The sequence below is a fragment of the Pan troglodytes genome, chromosome 2 (genome assembly GCF_028858775.2).
Source record: "Pan troglodytes isolate AG18354 chromosome 2, NHGRI_mPanTro3-v2.0_pri, whole genome shotgun sequence".
Lineage (NCBI taxonomy): Eukaryota > Metazoa > Chordata > Mammalia > Primates > Hominidae > Pan > Pan troglodytes.
In genome coordinates this window covers 157,464,574-157,486,282 of record NC_086015.1, presented here as the reverse complement: position 1 = coordinate 157,486,282, position 21,709 = coordinate 157,464,574, and the positions used below count along the sequence as shown (strand labels likewise).

The following is a 21,709-nucleotide window of genomic DNA, read 5'->3' as shown; positions in this document are numbered from 1 at the left end:
TGACTCAGAATATGGTTATCTTGGTGAATATCCCTTAGCTATATTTAAAAAATGGATAATCTTATGTTATTGGATAGTACACTGTAAATGTCAATTATATCCCATGTGTTGGTGTTCTGTTCTATACTCTTTTTTTTCTTTTTTTTTTTAAGTTCTAGGATACATGTGCACAAGGTACAGGTTTGTTTCGTATGTATACATGTGCCATGTTGGTGTGCTGCATCCATTAACTCATCATTTACATTAGGTATTTCTTCTAATGCTATCCCTCCTCGCTTCCCCCACCCTGCGACAGGCCACTGTGTGTGATGTTCCCCACCCTGTGTCCAGGTGTTCTTATTGTTCAATTCCCACTTATGAGTGAGAACATGCGGTGTTTGGTTTTCTGTCCTTGAGATAGTTTGCTCAGAATGATGCTTTCTGGCTTCATCCATGTCCCTACAAAGGACAGGAACTCATCCTTTTTTATGGCTGCATAGTATTCCATGGTGTATATGTGCTACATTGTCTTAATCCAGTCTATCATTGATGGACATTTGGCTTGGTTCCAAGTCTTTGGTATTGTGAATAGTGCCACAATAAACATACATGTGCATGTGTCTTTATAGCAACATGATTTATAATCCTTTGGGTATATACCCAGTAATGGGATGGCTGGGTCAAATGGTATTTCTAGTTCTAGATCCTTGAGGAATCGCCACACTGTCTTCCACAATGGTTGAACTAGTTTACAGTCCCACCAACAGTGTAAAAGTGTTCCTATTTGTCTACATCCTCTCCAGCACCTGTTGTTTCCTGACTTTTTAATGATCACCATTCTAACTGGTGTGAGATGGTATCTCATTGTGGTTTTGATTTGCATTTCTCAGATGGCCAGTGATGATGAGCCTTTTTTTCATGTGTCTGTTGGTTACATAAATGTCTTCTTTTGAGAAGTGTTTGTTCATATCCTTCGCCCACTTTTTGATGGGGTTGTTTGATTTTTTCTTGTAAATTTCTTTAAGTTCTTTGTACATTCTGGATATTAGCCCTTTGTCACATGGGTAGATTGCAAGAATTTTCTCCCATTCTTTAGGTTGTCTGTTCACTCTGATGGTAGTTTCTTTTGCTGTGCAGAAGCTCTTTAGTTTAATTAGATCCCATTTGTCAATTTTGGCTTTTGTTGCCATTTGGTTTGGTGTTTTAGTCATGAAGTCCTTGCCCATGCCTATGTCCTGAATGGTATTGCCTAGGTTTTCTTCTAGGGTTTTTATGGTTTTAGGTCTAACATTTAAGTCTTTAATCCATCTTGGATTAATTTTTGTATAAGGCATAAGGAAGGAATCCAGTTTCAGCTTTCTTCATATGGCTAGCCAGTTTTCCCAGCACCATTTATTAAATGGGGAATCCTTTCCCCATTTCTTGTTTTTGTCAGGTTTGTCAAAAATCAGATGGTTGTAGGTGTGTAGTATTATTTCTGAGGGCTCTGTTCTGTTACACTGGTCTGTATCTCTGTTTTGGTACCAGTACCATGCTGTTTTGGTTACTGTAGCCTTGTAGTATAGTTTGAAGTCAGGTAGCATGATGCCTCGAGCTTTGTTCTTTTCGCTTAGGATTGTCTTGGCAATGCAGGCTCTTTTTTGGTTCCATATGAACTTTAAAGTAGTTTTTTTCCAATTCTGTGAAGAAAGTCTTTGGTAGCTTGATGGGATGGCATTGAATCTATAAATTACCTTGGACAGTATGGCCATTTTCACCATATTGATTCTTCCTACCCATGAGCATGGAATGTTCTTTCATCCTGTTTGTGTCCTCTTTTATTTCTTTGAGCAATGATTTGTAGTTCTCCTTGAAGAGGTCCTTCACATCCCTTGTAAGTTGGATTCCTAGGTATCTTATTCTCTTTGAAGCAGTTGTGAATGGTAGTTCACTCATGATTTGGCTGTCTGCTTTTCTGTTATTGGTGTATAAGAATGCTTGTGATTTTTACATATTGATTTTGTATCCTGAGACTTTGCTGAAGTTGCTTATCAGCTTAAGGAGATTTTGGGCTGAGATGATGGGGATTTCTAGATATACAATCATGTCATCTGCAAACAGGGACAATTTGACTTCCTCTTTTCCTAATTGAATACCCTTTATTTCCTTCTCCTGCCTGATTGCCCTGGCCAGAACTTTCAACACTATGTTGAATAGGAGTGGTGAAAGAGGGCATCCCTGTCTTGTGCCAGTTTTCAAAGGGAATGCTTCTAGTTTTTGCCCATTCAGTATGATATTGGCTGTGGGTCTGTCATAAATAGCTCTTATTATTTTGAGATACGTCCCATCAATACCTAATTTATTGAGAATTTTTAGCATGAAGGGCTGTTGAATTTTGTCAAAGGCCTTTTCTGCATCTGTTGAGATAATCGTGGGTTTTGTCTTTGGTTCTGTTTTATGATGGATTATGTTTATTGATGTGCGTATGTTGAACCAGCCTTGCATCCCAGGGATGAAGCCAACTTGATCGTGGTGGATAAGCTTTTTGATGTGCTGCTGGATTCGGTTTGCCAGTATTTTATTGAGGGTTTTTGCATCGACTGATCAGGGATACTGGTCTAAAATTCTCTTTTTTTCTTGGGTCTCTGCCAGGCTTTGGTATCAGGATGATGCTGGCCTTATAAAATGAGTTAGGGAGGGTTCCCTCTTCTTCTATTGATTGGAATAGTTTCAGAAGGAATGGTACCAGCTCCTCCTTGTACCTCTGGTAGAATTCGGCTGTGAATCCATCTGGTCCTGGACTTTTTTTTGGTTGGTAGGCTATTAATTATTGCCTCAATTTCAGAACCTGTTATTGGTCTATTCAGGGATTCAACTCCTTCCTGGTTTGGTCTTGGGAGGGTGTATGTGTCCAGGAATTTATCCATTTCTTCTAGATTTTCTTATTTGCGTAGAGATGTTTATAATATTGTCTGATGGTAGTTTGTATTTCTGTGGGATCAGTGGTGATATCCTCTTTGTCATTTTTTATTGTGCCTATTTGATTCTTCTCTCTTTTCTTCTTTATTAGTCTTCCTAGCGGTCTGTCAATTTTGTTGATCTTTTCAAAAAGCCAGCTCCTGGATTCATTGATTTTTTTGAAGGGTTTTTTGTGTATATCCTTCAGTTCTGCTCTGATCTTAATTATTTCTTGCCTTCTGCTAGCTTTTGAATGTATTTGCTCTTGCTTCTCTAGTTCTTTTAATTGTGTGTTAGGGTGTCAATTTTAGATCTTTCCTGCTTTCTCTTGTGGGCATTTAGTGCTATAAATTTCCTTCTACCCACTGCTTTAAATGTGTCCCAGAGATTCTGGTATGTTGTGTCTTTGTTCTCATTGGTTTCAAAGAACATCTTTATTTCTGCCTTCATTTGGTTTTTTACCCAGTAATCATTCAGAAGCAGGTTGTTCAGTTTCCATGTAGTTGTGCAGTTTTGAGTGAGTTTCTTAATCCTGAGTTCTAATTTGATTGCACTGTGGTCTGAGAGACAGTTTGTTATAATTTCTGTTCTTTTACATTTGCTGAGGAGTGCTTTACTTCCAACTATGTGGTCAATTTTGGAATAAGTGTGATGTGGTGCTGAGAAGAATGTGTATTTTGTTGATTTGGGGTGGAGAGTTCTGTAGATGTCTATTAGGTCTGCTTGGTGCAGAGCTGAGTTCAATTCCTGGATATCCTTTTTAACTTTGTGTCTCATTGATCTGTCTAATGTTGACAGTGTGGTGTTAAAGTCTCCCATTATTACTGTGTGGGAGTCTAAGTCTCTTTGTAGGTCTCTAAGGATTTGCGTTATGAATCTGGGTGCTCCTGTACTGGGTGCATATATATTTAGGAGAGTTAGCTCTTCTTGTCGCATTGATACCTTTACCATTATGTAATGGCCTTCTTTGTCTCTTTTGATCTTTGTTGGTTTAAAGTTTGTTTTATCAGAGACTAGGATTGCAACTCCTGCTTTTTTTTTATTTTCTATTTGCTTGGTAGATCTTCCTCCATCCCTTTATTTTGAGCCTATGTGTGTTTCTGCAGGTGAGATGGGTCTCCTGAATACAGCACACTGATGGGTCTTGACTCTTTATCCAATTTGCCAGTCTTTTTCTTTTAATTGGGGCATTTAGCCCATTTACATTTAAGGTTAATATTGTTATGTGTGAATTTGATCCTATCATTATGATGTTAACTGGTTATTTTGCTCGTTAGTTGATGCAGTTTCTTCCTAGCATCAATGGTCTTTACAATTTGGCGTGTTTTTGCAGTGGCTGCTACCAGTTGTTCCTTTCTACGTTTAGTGCTTCCTTCAGGAGCTCTTGTAAGGCAGGCCTGGTGTGACAAATCTCTCAGCATTTGCTTGCTGTAAAGGATTTTATTTCTCCTTCACTTATGAAGCTTAGTTTGGCTGGATATGAATTTCTGGGTTGAAAATTCTTTTCTTTAAGAATGTTGAATATTGGCCCCCACTCTCTTCTGGCTTGTAGAGTTTCTGCTGAGAGATCTGCTGTTAGTCTGATGTGCTTCCCTTTATGGTAACCTGACCTTTCTCTCTGGCTGCTCTTTAAGATTTTTTTTTTTCCTTCATTTCAACTTGGTCAATGTGAGAATTATGTGTCTCAGGGTTGCTCTTCTTGAGGAGTATCTTTGTGGCATCTGTGTGTTTCCTATATTTGAATGTTGGCCTGCCTTGCTAGGTTGGGGAAGTTCTCCTGGATAATATCCTGCAGGGTGTTTTCCAACTTGGTTCCATTCTCCCCGTCACTTTGAGGTACACCAATCAAACATAGATTTGGTCTTTTCACATAGTCCGATATTTCTTGGAGGTTTTGTTTGTTTCTTTTTACTCTTTTTTTCTCAACTTCTCTTCTTGCTTTATTTCATTCTTTTGATCGTCAATCACTGATACCCTTTCTTCCACTCAATCGAATCGGCTACTGAAGCTTGTGCATGTGTCACGTAGTTCTCGTGCCATGGTTTTCAGCTCCTTCAGGTCATTTAAGATCTTCTCTGCACTGTTTATTCTAGTTAGCCATTCGTCTAATCCTTTTCAAGGTTTTTAGCTTCCTTGCGATGGGTTCGAACATCCTCCTTTAGCTCGGGGAAGTTTGTTATTACCGACTTTCTGAAGCCTACTTCTCTCAACTCATCAAAGTCACTCTTTGTCCAGCTTTGTTCTGTTGCTAGCAAGGAGCTGCAATCCTTTGGAGGAGAAGAGGTGCTCTGGTTTTTAGAGTTTTCAGCTTTTATGCTCTGGTTTCTCCCCCTCTTTGTGGTTTTATCTACCTTTGGTCTTTCATGATGGTAACCTACAGGTGGGGTTTTGGTGTGGATGTCATTTTTGTTGATGTTGATGCTATTTCTTTCTCTTTGTTAGTTTTCCTTCTAACAGGACTCTCAGCTGCAGGTCTGTTGGAGTTTGCTGGACGTCCACTGCAGACCCTGTTTGCCTGGGTATCACCAGCAGAGGCTGCAGAACAGCAAATGTTGCTGCCTGATCCTTCCTCTGGAAGCTTTGTCTCAGGTGGGCACCCACCTGTATGAGGTGTCAGTAGGCCCCTACTAGGAGGTGTCTCCCAGTTAGGCTACTCAGGGGTCAGGGACCCACCTGAGGAGGCAGTCTGTCTGTTCTCAGATATCAAACTCAGTGCTGGGAGAACCACTATTCTCTTCAAAGCTGTCAGACAAGGATGTTTAAGTCTGCAGAAGTTTCTGCTGCCTTTTGTTTAGCTATTCCCTGTCCCCAGAGGTGGAGTCTACAGAGGCAGGCAGACCTCCTTGAGCTGTGGTGGGCTCCACCCAGTTCAAGCTTCCTGGCCACTTTGTTTACCTAATCAAGCCTCAGGAATGGCAGACGCCCCTCCCCAGCTTCGCCACCACCTCGCAGTTTGATCTTGGACTGCTGTGCTAGCAGTGAGCAAGGCTCCATGGGCTTGGGACCCTCTGAGCTAGGCATGGGATATAATCTTCTGGTGTGCCATTTGCTAAAACCATTGGAAAGGTGCAGTATTAGGGTGGGAGTGTTCCGATTTTCCAGATACTGTCTGTCATGGCTTCCCTTCGCTAGGAAATGGAATTCCTCGACCCCTTGTGATTCCCCAGTGCAGCGATGCCCCGCCCTGCTTCCCCTCACACTCTGTGGGCTGCACCCACTATCCAACAAGTCCCAGTGAGATGAACCCGGTACCTCAGTTGGAAATGCAGAAATCACCCGTCTGTGTCGCTCACGCTGGGAGCTGTAGATTGGAGCTGTTCCTATTCGGCCATCTTCGAAATCCTGTTCTATACTCTTAACACTATATTGTCATTTGTCTATGTTTTCCTTTTAGTTCTGTTTTGTACTTCATATATTCTAGTTCATGTATTCTGTCCTAGTTTGTACTTCATGTATTTTAAAGCTGTATTACTTGCTGCATACATATTTAAGATTTTTACGTCTTCTTGGCATACTGACCCTTGTATCGTTATATAGTGTCCCCCTCTGTGCCTGATAATTCCCTTTGCTCTGAAGGCTTTGTCTGATATTAGTATAGCCATTCCAGCTTTTTTTTTTTTTTTTTTGGATTGGTATTTGCTTGACATGTTTTTCCCTTCATTTATTCTAAACCTACCTATATTAATTGTATTTGAAATGTGTTTTGAATGGATAGCATATGGTCCAGTAATTTTTCAAGTTTCTGTGAATCTGTCTTCTAATTACAATTTAGACACTCAAATTTTATATATTCATTCATGTTAGGAGTGAAGTCTGCTGTTCTATTTTTGCTTTATATATTTTTTTTTTCCTGTTTCCCTTTTCCTGCCTTCCTGTGGGTACCTGATTTTTTTCTTATTTTTTACTGTTCTGTTTTGCCTTGTCTATTGTGTTTTTAAATATATCACTTCGTATATATTTTTTGTTGCTCAATGGGTTACAGTATACATATATAACATCAGTTGACTAGTATCAACAGTTTGACACTTCTAGTGAAATGTAAGAACTTTACAGCCACTTAGGTATTTAGCTTACTGCTTTATAATTTATTTTCTTAAATAATTCCTTTACATACATTGACAACCATGTCAGATAATATAATTTTGCTTTCAGCCATCTCACATTTTTAAAACTCAAGGATAGCCTATTATATTTACCCAAATGTTTACCCATTCTGTTCTTCATTCCTCATCTTCCAAGTTTCATTCTATTATTTCCTTACTTTGAAAAACTTTCTTCAGCAATTCTTTTTTAAAAATTAATACTTCACTTTTTAGAGCAGTTTTAGGTTTACAGAAAAATTGAGCAAAAGGTACAGAGGTCCCATAATCCCCTTTACCCCCTCCCACCAGTTTTTTTAAATTAACATCTTGTATTATGGATTATATTTGTTACAATTAATGAGCCAATTTTGATACTTCATTATTAAAGTCCGTAGTTTACATAGGGTTCACTCTTTGTGTTGTACATTTTGACACATGTATATGTATCCACTATCACCGTATCAGAGAACACTTTCACTGCCCTAAAAAATCCTCTGTGCTCTACCTATTCTTCCCTCCCTACCCCTAAGTCCCAGGCAACCACTCTATGTGGTTTGCCTTTCCAGAATGTCATATATTTGGAGTCATAAAGTGTGTAGGCTTTTCAGATTGGCTTCTTTCACCTGGCAGTGTGCATTTAAGGTTACTTCATGTCTTTTTATGGCTTGATAACTTTTTTTTATTGCTCATTAATATCCCATTGTATAGATGTAACAGTTTATCCATTCATCTATTGAAGGACATCTTAGTTGCTTTCAAGTTTTGACAATTATGAGTAAAGCTGCTATACACATTTATGTGCAGGTTTTCCTGTGGGCATATTTTCAACTCATTTGGATAAATACCAAGGAGTGTAATTGTTGGATCATATGGTAGGTGTGTATTTCTCTAAGAAACTGCCCAACTGTCTTCCCAAGTTGTTTTTGCATTTCCATCAGCAGTGAGTAAGAGTTCCTGCTGCTCCACATCCTCATCAGTATTTGGCATTTTCAGGGTCTTAGACTTCAGCTATTCTAATGAATATAGTGGCATCTCCTTTAAATTCATCCCTCATGTATGATCTTAGATATCTTTTCATATGTTTATTTACTAATTGTGTTATCTTTGGTGAGTTGCCTAGTTCCCCCCCGCCACCCCTGAATTTGAACACTGGGTTGTTTTCTGTTGAGTTTTAAGTTTTCTGTATGTTTTTGATTGCCAATCCTTTATGTTTTGCAAATATTTCCTGTCTGTGGCTTTTTATTCTAACAGTGTCTTTCACAGAACTGAGGTTTTTACTATAAAAATTCAACTTACCAATTTTTTTTCTTCATGGACCGTACTTTTTATGTTGTAGATAAAAAGTCATTACCAAACCCAAGGTCACCTAGATTGTCTCCTATGTCATCTTCAAGGAATTTTATAATTTTGCATTTGGAAAGGCCTAACTTTCCAAATAAATTGATAATTCTTAATTTTTGTTTTCTGACCTACTTATGTTGCCATCAAATAACTCACTCTGCATAACTTCAGTTCTTTAAAATTTGTTGGAATTTGCCTTATGGCCCAGGGAATAGCCAAATGTTGTAAATATTTTATGTGCTTGAAAAGTATGTATATGCTGAAATTGTTTGCAGAGTGTCCTACATATTCCCATTATGATAAACTATTTCATTAAAATTTTCTATTCTTTTCCTGATTGTATCTATTCTTCCTATCAAATACTGAGAGATGTGCTGAAGTCTCATGCTATGATTTTAATTATTTTTTCTTATATTTCTGCCAACTTTTAGTTGAGGCCATATAGTTAAATATGCTAGGTTATTGCTAGAATATATATTTAAGTTACTCCATCTTCCTGATTAGATGAAACGTTCATCACTATGTAGGCACCCACTTTATCCCTAGTGATACCTTTTACCCTAAAGACCACTTTATGTAACATTGATAGAGCTCCATTTAGTGAACGTTGTGATGTTCTGCCCTGACCCCCCATCAGGACTGAAGGACTTTTTGCTTTAGGTGCTGGGAATGCAACTGGATGACAGCCTTCACCCATCAACCCTCTATGGGAATTGTCCTGAGCTGAAGGGAGCCACCTTATCCAAGACCACTCTCTTTTCCTGGGGATAGCCTGCCTCTCATATCTGGTCAGAGCAGGGTTATAAAGGTCCAGCCCCTTGCCAATGCTGCTTTCTCTCTCCACTCTCCTCTGGGATTCCAGTTAAATCCCTACATTCTCCAGGTCTCCTCTCTCCATGCTTCCTTATGGGTAGAATCTTCTAGCCTCTCTTCCCGTTCCCCAATATCTCTTTTAACTCTTACCTAATCTGGTATTAAATGCAGTTCCATAATTTCTAGGTTTTTTTCTTCTACTACACAGCTGTGTAGTTCCGTTCTGGCTTTATCTCCGTCAACAGCAATGGTAAGTACTTTAATGTCTATACCTAATGATTCTAGTATACAGAGTCCCTGTGTTTGTTTTTTTCTGTATCACAATGCCATGTCTTAGTGTTTACTGAAACTTTGACAATTTGCTTTTAGAAGTAACAGAAGTCTTAGTTCTGATGATGCTGGTTTCTTTCAGAGACAGGATGTGTTTTCTTCTTCCAGGACTTTAATATACTAAAAACTCAGAAAGCAAAGCTTTAGATCTTTCAGATTCATACTCCCACAGGAGAATAAGCCCTTTAGGGACCAAATCCATGAGAAGTGTTATTAATGGTACTAAACACTGACCTGGATTATTTTTTAGCACTGCAAGTCCACCAAGTAGCTCTGCCTCTCTGGTACTTGCCAAAGCCTAGGAAAAATGCATCAGTGATTTCAGATAGGGGATGGAGCAAATAGGAGGATGCATCCTGCTACTTCCAGGGATGGTATTCCTTACCTCTTTCCTCTTCCATCACTAGCTTGAGTGAAAATCCAGGAAAGAAGGCTTTGAGTGGTGTATTCTAAGATAGAGGTAGCTGATTGCTGTTTCCTATCACATAGCTAGGTGTATCTTAGCTGCAAGAGATGCTGGAAACTAAGCCTCAAACATCTTAAGGTTTTATAGAAGGTGTTATAGGCAGAAATCTAAGATGTCCCCCAATATCCCTCCCTGATACTACATCCATAATTCTTTTATATTGCATGGCAAAGGAATTTAGCAGATGTAATTAAGGTCCCAAATCATTTGATTTTGAGTTAGTGTCATAAGGGACTTATCTCATGAGTCTAACCTAATTATGTAAGTTATTTAAAAGCAGAGTTTTCTCCCGCTGGTAGCCTAGGAGGGAGTCAAACAGATTCCAAGTGAGAAAAGGAGTTAACATGCCATTGCTGCTTTGAAGATGGAAGGAGCCTGTGGCGAGGATATGAAGGGCCTCTAGAAGCTGTGAGCAGCCCCCAGCTCACAGCCAGCAAGCAAACAAGGACCTCAGCTCAGCAACAGCAAGGACGTGAATCCTGCCAATAACAGAAATGAGCTTGAAAGAAGACACCAAGCTCCAGGTAAGAAAGCAGCCAGCCAACACTTAGAGCCTTGTGAAACTCTAAGCAGAGAACCCACCCATGCTATTCTAGACTTCTGACTACAGAACTGTGAGATATTAAATGGGTATTGTTTTATGCCACTAAGTGTGTGGCAATTTGTTATGCAGCAAAAAAAAAACTAATGTCAAGGAAGTCATTTTTTTACTTCTACCAAGGTTCACAAGGTGGTAAAATTTCACAAACACAAGGGTTCAGATACGAGGTGACCAAATGAATGGTAGAATATGCTCCAGGGGATAAGGGAACTGTGCACTATGTCAGATAAGCGATTTAGTCCTGCAGGTTTATGCCAACTACGAGAAGAAACAGCATGACCCATCTCCTAAAAATGTTCTAGTCTTCTAGGGCAGCTGATGCCAGCATGTACCCAAAGAGAAAAGATTAGTCCTCTGAAATGTTAGCTACAGATACCTTTTAAATAGAGCTCTGATTTGGCCAAAAATCCAGGAAACTGTATACTTAACTGAAAACAACCTAGAGTAAAATAAATCACACCAGCACAAAAGGACAAGTATCTACAAAATCTTTATAAATTCACATATTTTTCTGAAAGTGTACAAGCAGTCTCAATTTACTGGGACAAAAATGAACATTTTTGTTCTTTAGTAATGAAGTCAATGTACAATTCAGAGCAGGTGTTCATAGAAACAACTAGGTTTGAAAAAACTGTAAGACAATTCACAGTTGAAATCAAACACTGTGAATGTGTTAAATACTTGCCATATAACAACACTTTAATACACAGCATTGATCTTGCTAAATAAGGCTATGATTCATAAGATGCATGTATTTCCAAAGCTGTTTAACATTCTTATAAATTAATTCACAGGATTCAAATAGTTGCTTTTTAGCTTCAACTGGGTATTAGCAAAAATAATACAAAATGATCCCCGTGCAAGCACAAATTTACCTTCCTTCCTAAATAAAACATGACAGATTATATTACAACTTGTTAGCCTCTCCTTTAAAAAGTCTGTGACATTATTAAAGAGGTGACGGAATGCTTGTTTTGTTTTGCAGAGACGGAATGCTTGTTTTGCAAACCCCAACACATCTTTCACTGTGGACCATTGCTATTACTTCATTACCACAGTTGCTCAGATCTCAAGGTACTCACGGTCTGAAATATATTTTACAATTAGAAGGTATGCACAGGTCAAAAAGAGCAATCCAAGGGTTAGAAGTCCCCAGTGCCCCACACTGGCTCACTGCCAAGGTGACAGGGTGCAGGCTGTGTGAGCCAGGCACACTTACCCCTCAACTGGGCTTCTGTAGCTTTACAATTTGGATAACTAGTTAGCGGACAGTAGTTGGGACATGTCACATACAGATTTGAGTCCTCCAATAATGTACACTTTGCCAGGTTTTATCCCTTTGTTAAAGCAAATAGAACAGAGAGGGAATATAGCTGCCAGTAAAAATCATTTCCCCCCTCTTAATCTCCCATCCTTCATCTCCATGAAACCGACTATTAAGATAACCTTTCTCTCTCTGTGCACTAGTGGAAAAAGTAAAGTTCTACAGAAACTCACAGTTAAGAGGGACTCTGAATACAGCAAGTTAAGGCTTTTAGTGCAAATAGAATGAATTCCCACTAAGGTCAAAAGGTTTCAATTGGGTACCATGCTGACTTCTTGATATCTTTTAAGGCCTAATTTTCCCTTCCTTGAGATTACTGGAGTGTGTTCCAGCTAATTTCTATTTGGAAACGAGTTGGAACAGCTGAAAACTAGGTATTATTGAAGGCAAAGCAGCCTCACGTCAGTTTTTTATCAGCTCATTTGGGAAGTTTTTTTTTTTTTTTTTTTTAATTAATTAGAAAGTAGGCTGGGCACGGTGGCTCATGCCTATAATCCCAGCACTTGGGGAGGCCGAGGATCTCCTCCCTGGTGGATCACTTGAGGGCAGGAGTTAAGAGACCATCCTGGCCAACATGGTGAAACCCTGTCTCTACTAAAAATACAAAAAGTAGCTGGGCGTGGTGGCATACTCTTACAATCCCAGCTACTTGGGAGGCTGAGGCAGGAGAATCACTTGAACCCAGGAAGCAGAGGTTGCAGTGGGCCAAGATCACACCACTATACTCCAGCCTGGGCGACAGAGGTGGGGGAAAAAAGTAGGACCCCTGTCCTATATTCAGGTTTTTCTCACATATATGAACCCATCTAAATTCTACGTTGTTAAAGGTAGCTTAGGTTAATTAGTCTATACTTATTTAAGACCAATATGGGGTGAGATGGATTTTTTAAAAAAATCCTAAAGTAAGGCTTTCTACTTTCCTTCTAATGAGGAAAAAGGTGACAAAAATTCAAGTGTCAATGTCCCTTTCCTGGGAAGAGGTTTAGAAAAACAACAGCTCACCTTCTGAACTCTACCAGTTCCTTTTGAAGTTAACGAAGCATTAGAATCAGATGTAAAAAAAAAGAAAAAAAAAGGCAGGGAAATATTTACAAAACTGGACATTCTTTACAGATATAAAATCTTGCTAATACTGGGAGAACCATACAAGGATGTATAAAGAGAGACAGTCACCTTAGTAATGCAAGGATAGAGAAAACCAGGATATAATATAGTGTTTTTTATTGCCAGAACATGGTGAAACTAGGAGGAGCAGAGATGACCTGATCCCTGAAGTGAACTGCTCAGCTATTCTGTGTACCTCAGGAGGTCTGCAAGTGTGTGGTTAGGTAAAAACTGAGCTGTGCAAACTCACTGTATCCAAGCTCTTCTCATGAGAGAGCAGAACAACCTGGCAAGCTTAAAGGCAAGTGTTTTCGTTCTTTTAATTAAATAGGCTGTGACAAAATTAACAAAACTAGCCCAGAACCAACCAGCCCGGTAAGTGTCGTGCAAATCTTGCAGTAACAAAAGACCATCCGAGAGACTACACGTTGGTCTCCAGTCCTAGCAAGCGTCCCATTCTCTCCACATTCTTATCAATTGTAGCTTGACATGTTATCTCCTTGGCACATTCCATAGGAAACCAGCCTCTTTCTCCATCTCGTAGTCGTTCCCCCTCATACCAGCCTGTGAAAAAGAACAGAGTCCACACCAAACAACAAGTATTTGGAGTGTGCCAGGCTCCAAGGATATGAAAAAGCTAAGAGGCAGCATCCCTCCCCAGGCTAAGTGCTACGGTGAGAAGAGAAAGTGGGACAGGGAAAGCTTTCGAGGGGGAATGAATGACATGGCAGGGAAAGAACGTGAGCAGAGGCCCTGAAGTGAGAAGGCTGAGAGTATTTGAACCTGGGCTGAGCTGGGAAAGGAGATGCTTTGGGTAAAGGATAGCAGGAAGAATGGTATTTTTGAAAGGACGAATATTTAGAGATAAGAACTAGGTCACTGGGGGACTGGGGAAAAAAGAAAACGTCATGGTTTAGCCTTAGAGATGAGAAGACAGTACATATATGTGATCTCAAACATTAACATGTCAAGATTTGGAATATGGGCAATGATGACAAAATGACACTCCTCGGGTCTATAGCACTCTGCATCCTGGACCACGAGTGTCCCATAAGAACGCTCCCACTCACCATCGCTGACACGTTGATAGATGAGGACGACGTCAGCCACCTGCAGGGAGAGTTCATCTGGCTGCTTAGCAGTAAATGACCTAACGATTTCCACCTGGGTCAGTGCTGAGGCCGAAAGAGGACATACTAAGTTTCCAGTAGCAGAGAAAAAACATGTGCAATCCAATAATGTACACTTACTTATTTTTCTCTGCAATTCAGGGCCAGCATTGAGAGAAACAAGTTGGGCTTCTAATAAAAAGCAGAACATCTTTTCTAGCAACTCCCTTGCTTGGCTATAAGCTTTAGAATTTTAGAAGCTCAGATTTGAGAGGCCTTTTATGATGCATGAATCCCCTCAATAACAGGTTGATCAGGAGTCATTAGTCATGTCACACAATGGAACAGAAAACAGCCACTCTGCATTAGGGAAACTGAGACATGAAAGAGTTGCTGATGTGCCAAGGCCATGCAAAATCTGCAACAGACACAGTTCTCCTGGCTCTCATCAGAGTGTCTCCCCATCCCAACAGCAGCACATGAAAGTTTCCAAAAAAAAGTTTAGAAATAAAATGAGCTCCAACCAAAAGCTGAGAAGTCATGTTAGACCTCCTCAGAAATGCTGACATGTGGCCGGGCACGGTGGCTCACGCCTGTAATCCCAGCACTTTGGGAGGCCGAGGCAGGCGGATCACGAGGTCAGGAGATTGGGACCATCCTGGCTAACACGGTGAAACCCTGTCTCTACTAAAAATACAAAAAAATAGTCGGGCATGGTGGCGAGCGCCTGTAGTCTCAGCTACTTGGGAGGCTGAGGCAGGAGAATGGTATGAACCCAGGAGACGGAGCTTGCAGTGAGCTGAGATAGCGCCACTGCACTCCAGCCTGGGCGACAGAGCGAGACTCCATCTCAAAACAAACAAACAAAATGCTGACATGTGACTTCTTAATTTGCTTTTTAATACAAAGCTTGATTTCCGGGAACTTTCAAACCAGTCATTTTGGCTTTTAATCTAAGCTTAAAGCTATAATTTTTGAGTGTTCCAGGATAACAGTGTTTTGTTCTAATTCTTTGGATTTGACCTTGCAACTGTAATAATCTAAGAAACCACAGCATCAAAGTTAGGAAGCTAATAGGCATACAACACCCCCCTTCACTGCGCCAGTTTCTAATTCTCTAGAATAGTGAAACACACTTTCTTAGAAGGTCAAAAAGAATTCTTAGGTAATTTTCTTTTAGATTAAAAATACTTTTCAGCTTAAATCCAGACTGTCAGTATGTAGAAGGTTTAAACATGATCAACTGTTGCCCACTGATAATAGCTAAAAATTTAAGGGCTTTACAGTTCAAGTAGGGCTTTTAACATAGATTATTTAACTTAATCTTCACAATAACCCCATGTTGTATATAATGGTGTAACTGACTTGCAGATGGTTAAATAGGCTCTGCAATGCTAAGCAATGATTTGACACGTTTACACAACAAAGAAATGCACCTTGGATTTGAATTCAGACCCCCTGACTTCCAAAGCAAGGATCATACATTTTTGGTGTAAAGCAGAAGGAAGCCCTGGAGGAAACTTAGGCAAGTATTGTGGTAATATAACTCGTTAGTAACCCGGCGTCCAGCAGGGGGCAGAGCCCATCCATGTTCCCAAGTGGGCTTCCCCTTGAGAGAACTTACAGGTTCGGTCTGCAGGCGGCTTCCCGCTGCTGTGTCCCAGGGCAGTTATCCAGCGGGCTCGCTCGCTCCTAAAACAGAGGGCAGATCCAACTGAGAGACTCAAGGTGTAAAAACACAGAATGGAGTGTTTTCTAGGCAGCCAATGCAAAGGCACTCCCAGAAAACAAGAGATTCTCCAGAGAGGTATGGTAAAACAGGGTGAGAGTAGTTTAAAAGTGATAAGCTGGAAAGTCTAAAATAAGCAGGAGACTAGTCATCATTGTCAAAAGAGTCTGAATGAACTTGGCTCATTATTGATTAAAAGGAACTTCTCATATGACAGTTTAAAAGTTAATAAGGAGCTGATTACACGAACACATTATAACCCCAAAAGGTATTTAGCATACCCATAATTTGATGTTTAACATTTCAAAAGCAGTTAAGTTTCATTTTTTAAAAATCCTACTAATTTCTCTGCTTCCTCCCCACTTCCCTTCCCACACACTCAAACCTTTCCGTAAACTTGAGAAACTTGACATATTTAGTTGTCTCATCCCTCATACAACTAATTTTGCCAAATATGAGTCTTACTGAAATAGAAATTCTTTGGCCACTTTTACACTGTTCCCAAATGCTTAAAATGGTTTAATGAGCACAGGAAAAATGACCAATACTTTTAATATAGTATTAACCTATAATTACATAAAAATAATTATTCAACTAAAGGATCAAAAGTTTCAGATAAGCAAGCACTTCTCTACATAATGCAGTCACCCTGGTTTTTTATTTTGAGCACCAAGTATTAAAATTACAATTAATTAAATACTGCCCCGCCACACACATACTTTTAACTCTCTTATGTATTTATTAAACACATGCTACATGTCAGACACTGCACTCAACATCCACTATTCCATGTAATCCTCTCAAAAGCCCATCTGAAGGATGCTAAGATCAGACAGAAGTTCAGAGGCAAGCAATTCAAACCAAAGTCAGTTTCTACTGTGCCACTCTACATTCTTAAGAAAAAATGCCTTCATGACCAACACCTGGGGAAAAAAACTCTTCTCTCATAGCAGCCTGAATCTACAGGCGCTTGTCGCTGTCACCCCACCTTCATCCCCATATGCATCCTTCCAACCCAGGCAGAGAGGATGACTTACCGCATTGGAACATAGCACCCTTGCCCCAGCCTTTCCTATTCCTTCCCTGTTTTTACCTAGATAAGCCCACTCATTATTGCCATTAAAATTTCTTAACATACATAACATAAACTGAGTTAATCATAAGCGTGTACAGCTCTGTGTTTACTTACCAAGACACAGATGCACCAGGCATTTCCATTCTGACCCTTTCCAATCAATAACCTCTGTCCAAAAGTGACTGCTCTTCTGTTTTCCATTACCATGGAATTTCTATTACCATGCTTCTTTTGTACTTTTTGCAAATGAAATCCTTTAGTATGTATGCTTTTGTATTTGGCTTCTTTTGCTCAACATATATCCACTCAATGCTGAAAACACAAGGCTCACTTCCTCCAGTGGGGGCTCCTCTGATACATAAACCAATCCTTCCATCCCCATCCCAGTCTGATAATCCTGTTTCTAGGGCACCCCTCTGCACAATTCTATTATACTGCTGGTCAACATAAAAGCAGGTAGATTATCCATTTGGTTCACTGCATTATCTCTACAACATTGCCCAACACATAACAGGGGCTCAGTATACGTCTGCTAATGAATGAATTATATAACTCATCACATATTGAGCCCAATCATTTACTGACTCATCTGCTTCTCTTACCAGGCTATAAACTCCAGAATGGCAGGAATTGGGCCTTGTTCTAAATAATATTCTGAAGCACGTATGTGTCAGGTATGGTACTAAACAATTGCAAGTATCATCTAATCTAATTTTTACAACAATCTTGAAAAGAAAATATTACCAAAATTATTTCTATTTTTTCAGAGGACAAAGCAAGTCTGGTATGTTAAGCACCTAACCCAGGCAGTCTGAAATCAAAGAGGTGGTGTTACGCAGCAGGTGTTTACAAAATAATGATGGAAGGCAGGAAGGGTGGAAACTGTGGTATCTTGAAAGACAGGCATTTTCAAAGATTAAGATGAGGCTGGGCCTTGGTCAAGATGGTGTGTCAAGTAGTAATATGCACAATTTATATAGAAGCCAAGGCTCCTGTCTTGCTTTTAAAACCTCTCTCTCTCTCTCTCTCTCTCTAATACAGGACAAAGGGCTTTACAATAGTTCTGTAAGAAAGAAGCAAAGCACAACTTCATGTAAAATAATTCCCAGGCAAACACTTGTATCTTTGCTATGATGTCTTTATTGGGAATAAGATCTATTTTTTACACAGGCTCAAGTGGAATTTGCAAAGTACAAAGCCAATCGAAAACAGAATACCTCATGAATAGAAGTGTTGCTCACCAAGAGAAATCTAAAATGATCCATTTGTGTCTCTCTATGCCATACTGAAACAAATTATACATAGCCTATACTGCTGTCTTCTGGAGCAATTTAGAGCAACTTGGAGCCAGTGAGGCAGATCTTCCTGTACACAGACACCATCTCTGGCACTGAGTGGCCAGTATCAGCAGTGGCTTTGCCCTACAGCCAGTTTCCAGAAGTCCAGATGAAATCTTTCACTTCTGTGGCATGCTGCCTGGATGCTAATAGCATTTCTTAGACATGGCCGCCCCTCACAGGGACTCCAGAGGATAGAACAAGACACTCCTTGTTGCTATCAATAAAAGGAGCAGCTTTTTGAAACTTTCAATTGAGTGAGTCCCACCCCCCCTCTTAGATGCTGTCAAATCCACAGGACTTCCCCTGGGGCTTTCAAGAGTCTGCCAAGAGGCCGGGCGGGGCGGCTCACACTTGTAATCCCGGCACTTTTGGAGGCCGAGGCAGGGATCACCTGAGGTCGGGAGTTCGAGACCAGCCTGACCAACATGGAGAAACCCCATCTCTGCTAAAAATACAAAATTAGCTGGGCGTGGTGGTGCACGCCTGTAATCCCAGCTACTCAGGAGGCTGAGGCAGGAGAATTGCTTGAACCTGGGAGGCGGAGGTTGCGGTGAGCCAAGAGTGCACCACTGCACTCCAGCCTAGGCGACAAGAGCAAAACTCCATCTCAAAAAAAAAAGAAAAAAAAAAAGAGCCTGCTAAGGAGCTCCCCCAGCTATGAAGCAGAAAGTACTACATCTCTAAAGCAGGAACTAAGTTGTTATAAGATGGATTCTAGGGACAGGAAAAACCAGGGCATAGACTTACCCACGATTAAATTTAGACATGAAGTCTAGGGCTCACTCACAGACAGATATCTATTTTCTCCAGGGACATATCGATATAAAACAATTGAGATGAATTCACAATCTACCACACAGCCAGTTCACAGACTTTTCCCTTTGCACAAAGTGACAAGAGTAAGCAATGCTGCACTGAAGCCCATCTGCGGCATGTCAACTTTCAAGACTCGCCTTACCACTCCTTCCTCCACCCACATTCACTTTGCACAGGCCCTGGGCTAGCTTGGAGAGGTGCACAGCAAATACACTGGAGTCTCTTGCTTTTTACCGCCCTCAGTATGAGGGAACACACAGAGCAGAAAACACTCACAAAATCCAATACAGCATGCAGTGTGCTGAAATGGAACACTCTACCAAAACATTTGACCTACGTAGAGAAAGAAGACGAAATTGAAAAGAGACTCCTTTAACTTAAATGTCTATAAATGTAGTCTTTTCATAACCCTCAAGTTCTCCATGCATGGCATGAAATGATGTTTCTACAGTTTCCTATCAGCTATGGTAGCACCTTGTCCTGTCTCATATAATTCATTATGCACAGTAGGTTTAAACTTAATTGCATGAAGGTCAAAGATACAGCAAAGTCTCACTTCTTATGGAATACCAGGCATCAGCTACAAAACATAGATACATACTGAGAAAGTAGGAAGTAGGCTTTGAAATCACAGAGACAGGGCTGCAGGTGAGGCTGCACAGAACAGAACATTGGCTGAGGACTCCATCACTAACAGGGTTTTCCTGATTTCTCAATAGAAGAAAAGAGCCCTTAGTTGCTCTTTAACCTTCCTTTTATCCCTCCCAAAGTGGCATTTGACCAGTTACCTTTTGTGTTTCTTTTTACAGCCTACACATTTACCTGTGGTTCCTTTTGAATTCTCTAAAGTCCTTCGAACCTTTGTAAAGAATAGGATTGTGAAGATAGTTGTTTGTTCATTCCCTCACAAACTCAATTCAACTAGATTAGTTCAGAAAACTGATCCATGAAAGAAAGCCCATAGCGTGAAAAAAAGTCATTAAACATGCTGAGACCAGGCCTTAAAAAACTAGATATCAGTTCAATTTGCCAAATTTTAAAAAAGCTAACTGAAGCAAAATAATATCCCTAGCCCACTAAGAGTTCTAAAATTTAGATTTTTGTCACATGCTATATAGTTAAATCAATTATTTCTTGTTTATCATATTACATTAGCTCAGACCTAAAAAATCTGGTCCAGAATCCTTCAGTTAACCTGAAGCAGGTCAATGATGTTTTCCTGCTGATAAAAGACCTCTTGTCCTATTGGGGTTGGTGATGAGGACCACATTAAGATCAGATCCTTTGACAGGCACTAGATAAATGTAAGATTATGACTGGACTTAGAATTTAGATTTAACAAGGAAAAAAATGCTATACCCTACAATAAATAAAATGTTTCCATGTATACTGTCTTTATGTTGTGATTTTTCTAAAAGGATGAAGTATATGACTATGTCAGAGATACTATTTACAATTTTATTCCATTCCATGTACTTCCTGTTGTTAATTAAATCATTAACAGAAGCAGGAAAAGCTCAAAGACTCCCTGCAAACAATGCCCCTTTATCAGGAGGCCCAGGAATTGGTGTCTGGATGGTTGACAGCACCAACCACATTCATTATGCTTCTAGCTCTGTGAGGGAGAAATTTTGAGAAGGATATTTGATTATGGGCTAAGGTCATCATATCCTATAACTGACATATAATGAGTGAGGAAAGTTTGTGTTCATCACTGAACATGTCCTAGATGTTTCATGACGGTATACACTACACCCAAATGACATCTAAATTTTACTACAAATGCAGGAAGCCAAGGACTCCACTTGCCACAGCCTGTTGTGTGTGCCAGCTGCAGCTGTCTGTGCTTCATTTTAATGAAGGCAGACAAAGGGGGCTCTCTGGCTCCCACATTCCTCTTGAAAGGCCCAGAGGGAAAAAAGAATGACAGTGGTAAAACATTCTTCCTTTGTCCTTTTATAAAGGGTAGGCTTTTGTATTTTTCACAGACTATTGTCTCATTGACGATACCATGACTTAGGGCCTGTCATGGACAAACAGATATAACACAGTATACATGACTTCGACGTACATCCTAAAAAACATTTGACTGAATCCTTAATAGCAAAAAATTGAAAAACAAGTAAAATTTGGGAAAAACTTGCTCCAGCAGTAACAAAAAGGGCAGTAAATAGAGACAGGAAGCAGTTTTTCTCCACACCTGGTTACTCTTCTACCTTGTCTCAGATAGAGAAAAGCTAGTTATAATAATTATGGGTCAATCCCAAAAATATTTATTGGGAACCTACTCGCTACGTACAAAGCAAGGAAAGGACAAAACTAGAGCTGAGCTTAGGGATTAGTGATAAAACTACTGTATTGATGGGAGAGGAGAATGGCTAGGAGGCCATTGGGGTAGTTCAAAAGCCATGTGGTTGACCTAGGAAGGAGGCAGTGGAATGGAAAGATGGGGAAAGATGAAATAGACTTTTACACAGGAAGAACTGGCAGGTGATGGATCTGTTCTGACACAGAAGCATCAAAAACAGCACCAAGTCTCCAGACTGGATAACGCAAAAGAGTGTCAATAGTACCATTTACAGAAATGTGTGTGTCGGGGAAAGCCACGGGCAGTGTTGATGTTTGGTTTTGGACAGGCTGCATTTCTGAAGAGACAGAGAAGA

The 21,709-nt window shown here is 40.0% G+C and overlaps 1 protein-coding gene across 8 annotated transcripts in view; it reads right to left on the bottom strand.

The window, feature by feature from the left end:
- Positions 1-11,023: 11,023 nt before the first annotated feature.
- The window catches only part of ARHGEF26 (Rho guanine nucleotide exchange factor 26), a 139,123-nt gene continuing 128,437 nt past the window's right edge, over positions 11,024-21,709 (bottom strand). For 3 of the 8 annotated variants that reach the window (XM_054681193.2, XM_054681195.2, XM_016942196.3), the window contains 2 exons: positions 15,711-15,778; positions 13,791-14,152 (listed from right to left, as the gene is read on the bottom strand). In XM_054681193.2, the coding sequence (XP_054537168.1) occupies positions 13,884-14,152; positions 15,711-15,778 (337 nt within the window). In that variant the 3' untranslated portion in view covers positions 13,791-13,883. Of the gene's footprint in view, positions 13,542-13,790; positions 14,153-15,710; positions 15,779-21,709 lie in introns of those variants that run through there. The other 5 variants (XM_054681194.2, XM_016942197.3, XM_054681196.2 and 2 more) reach the window with 4 other exon arrangements.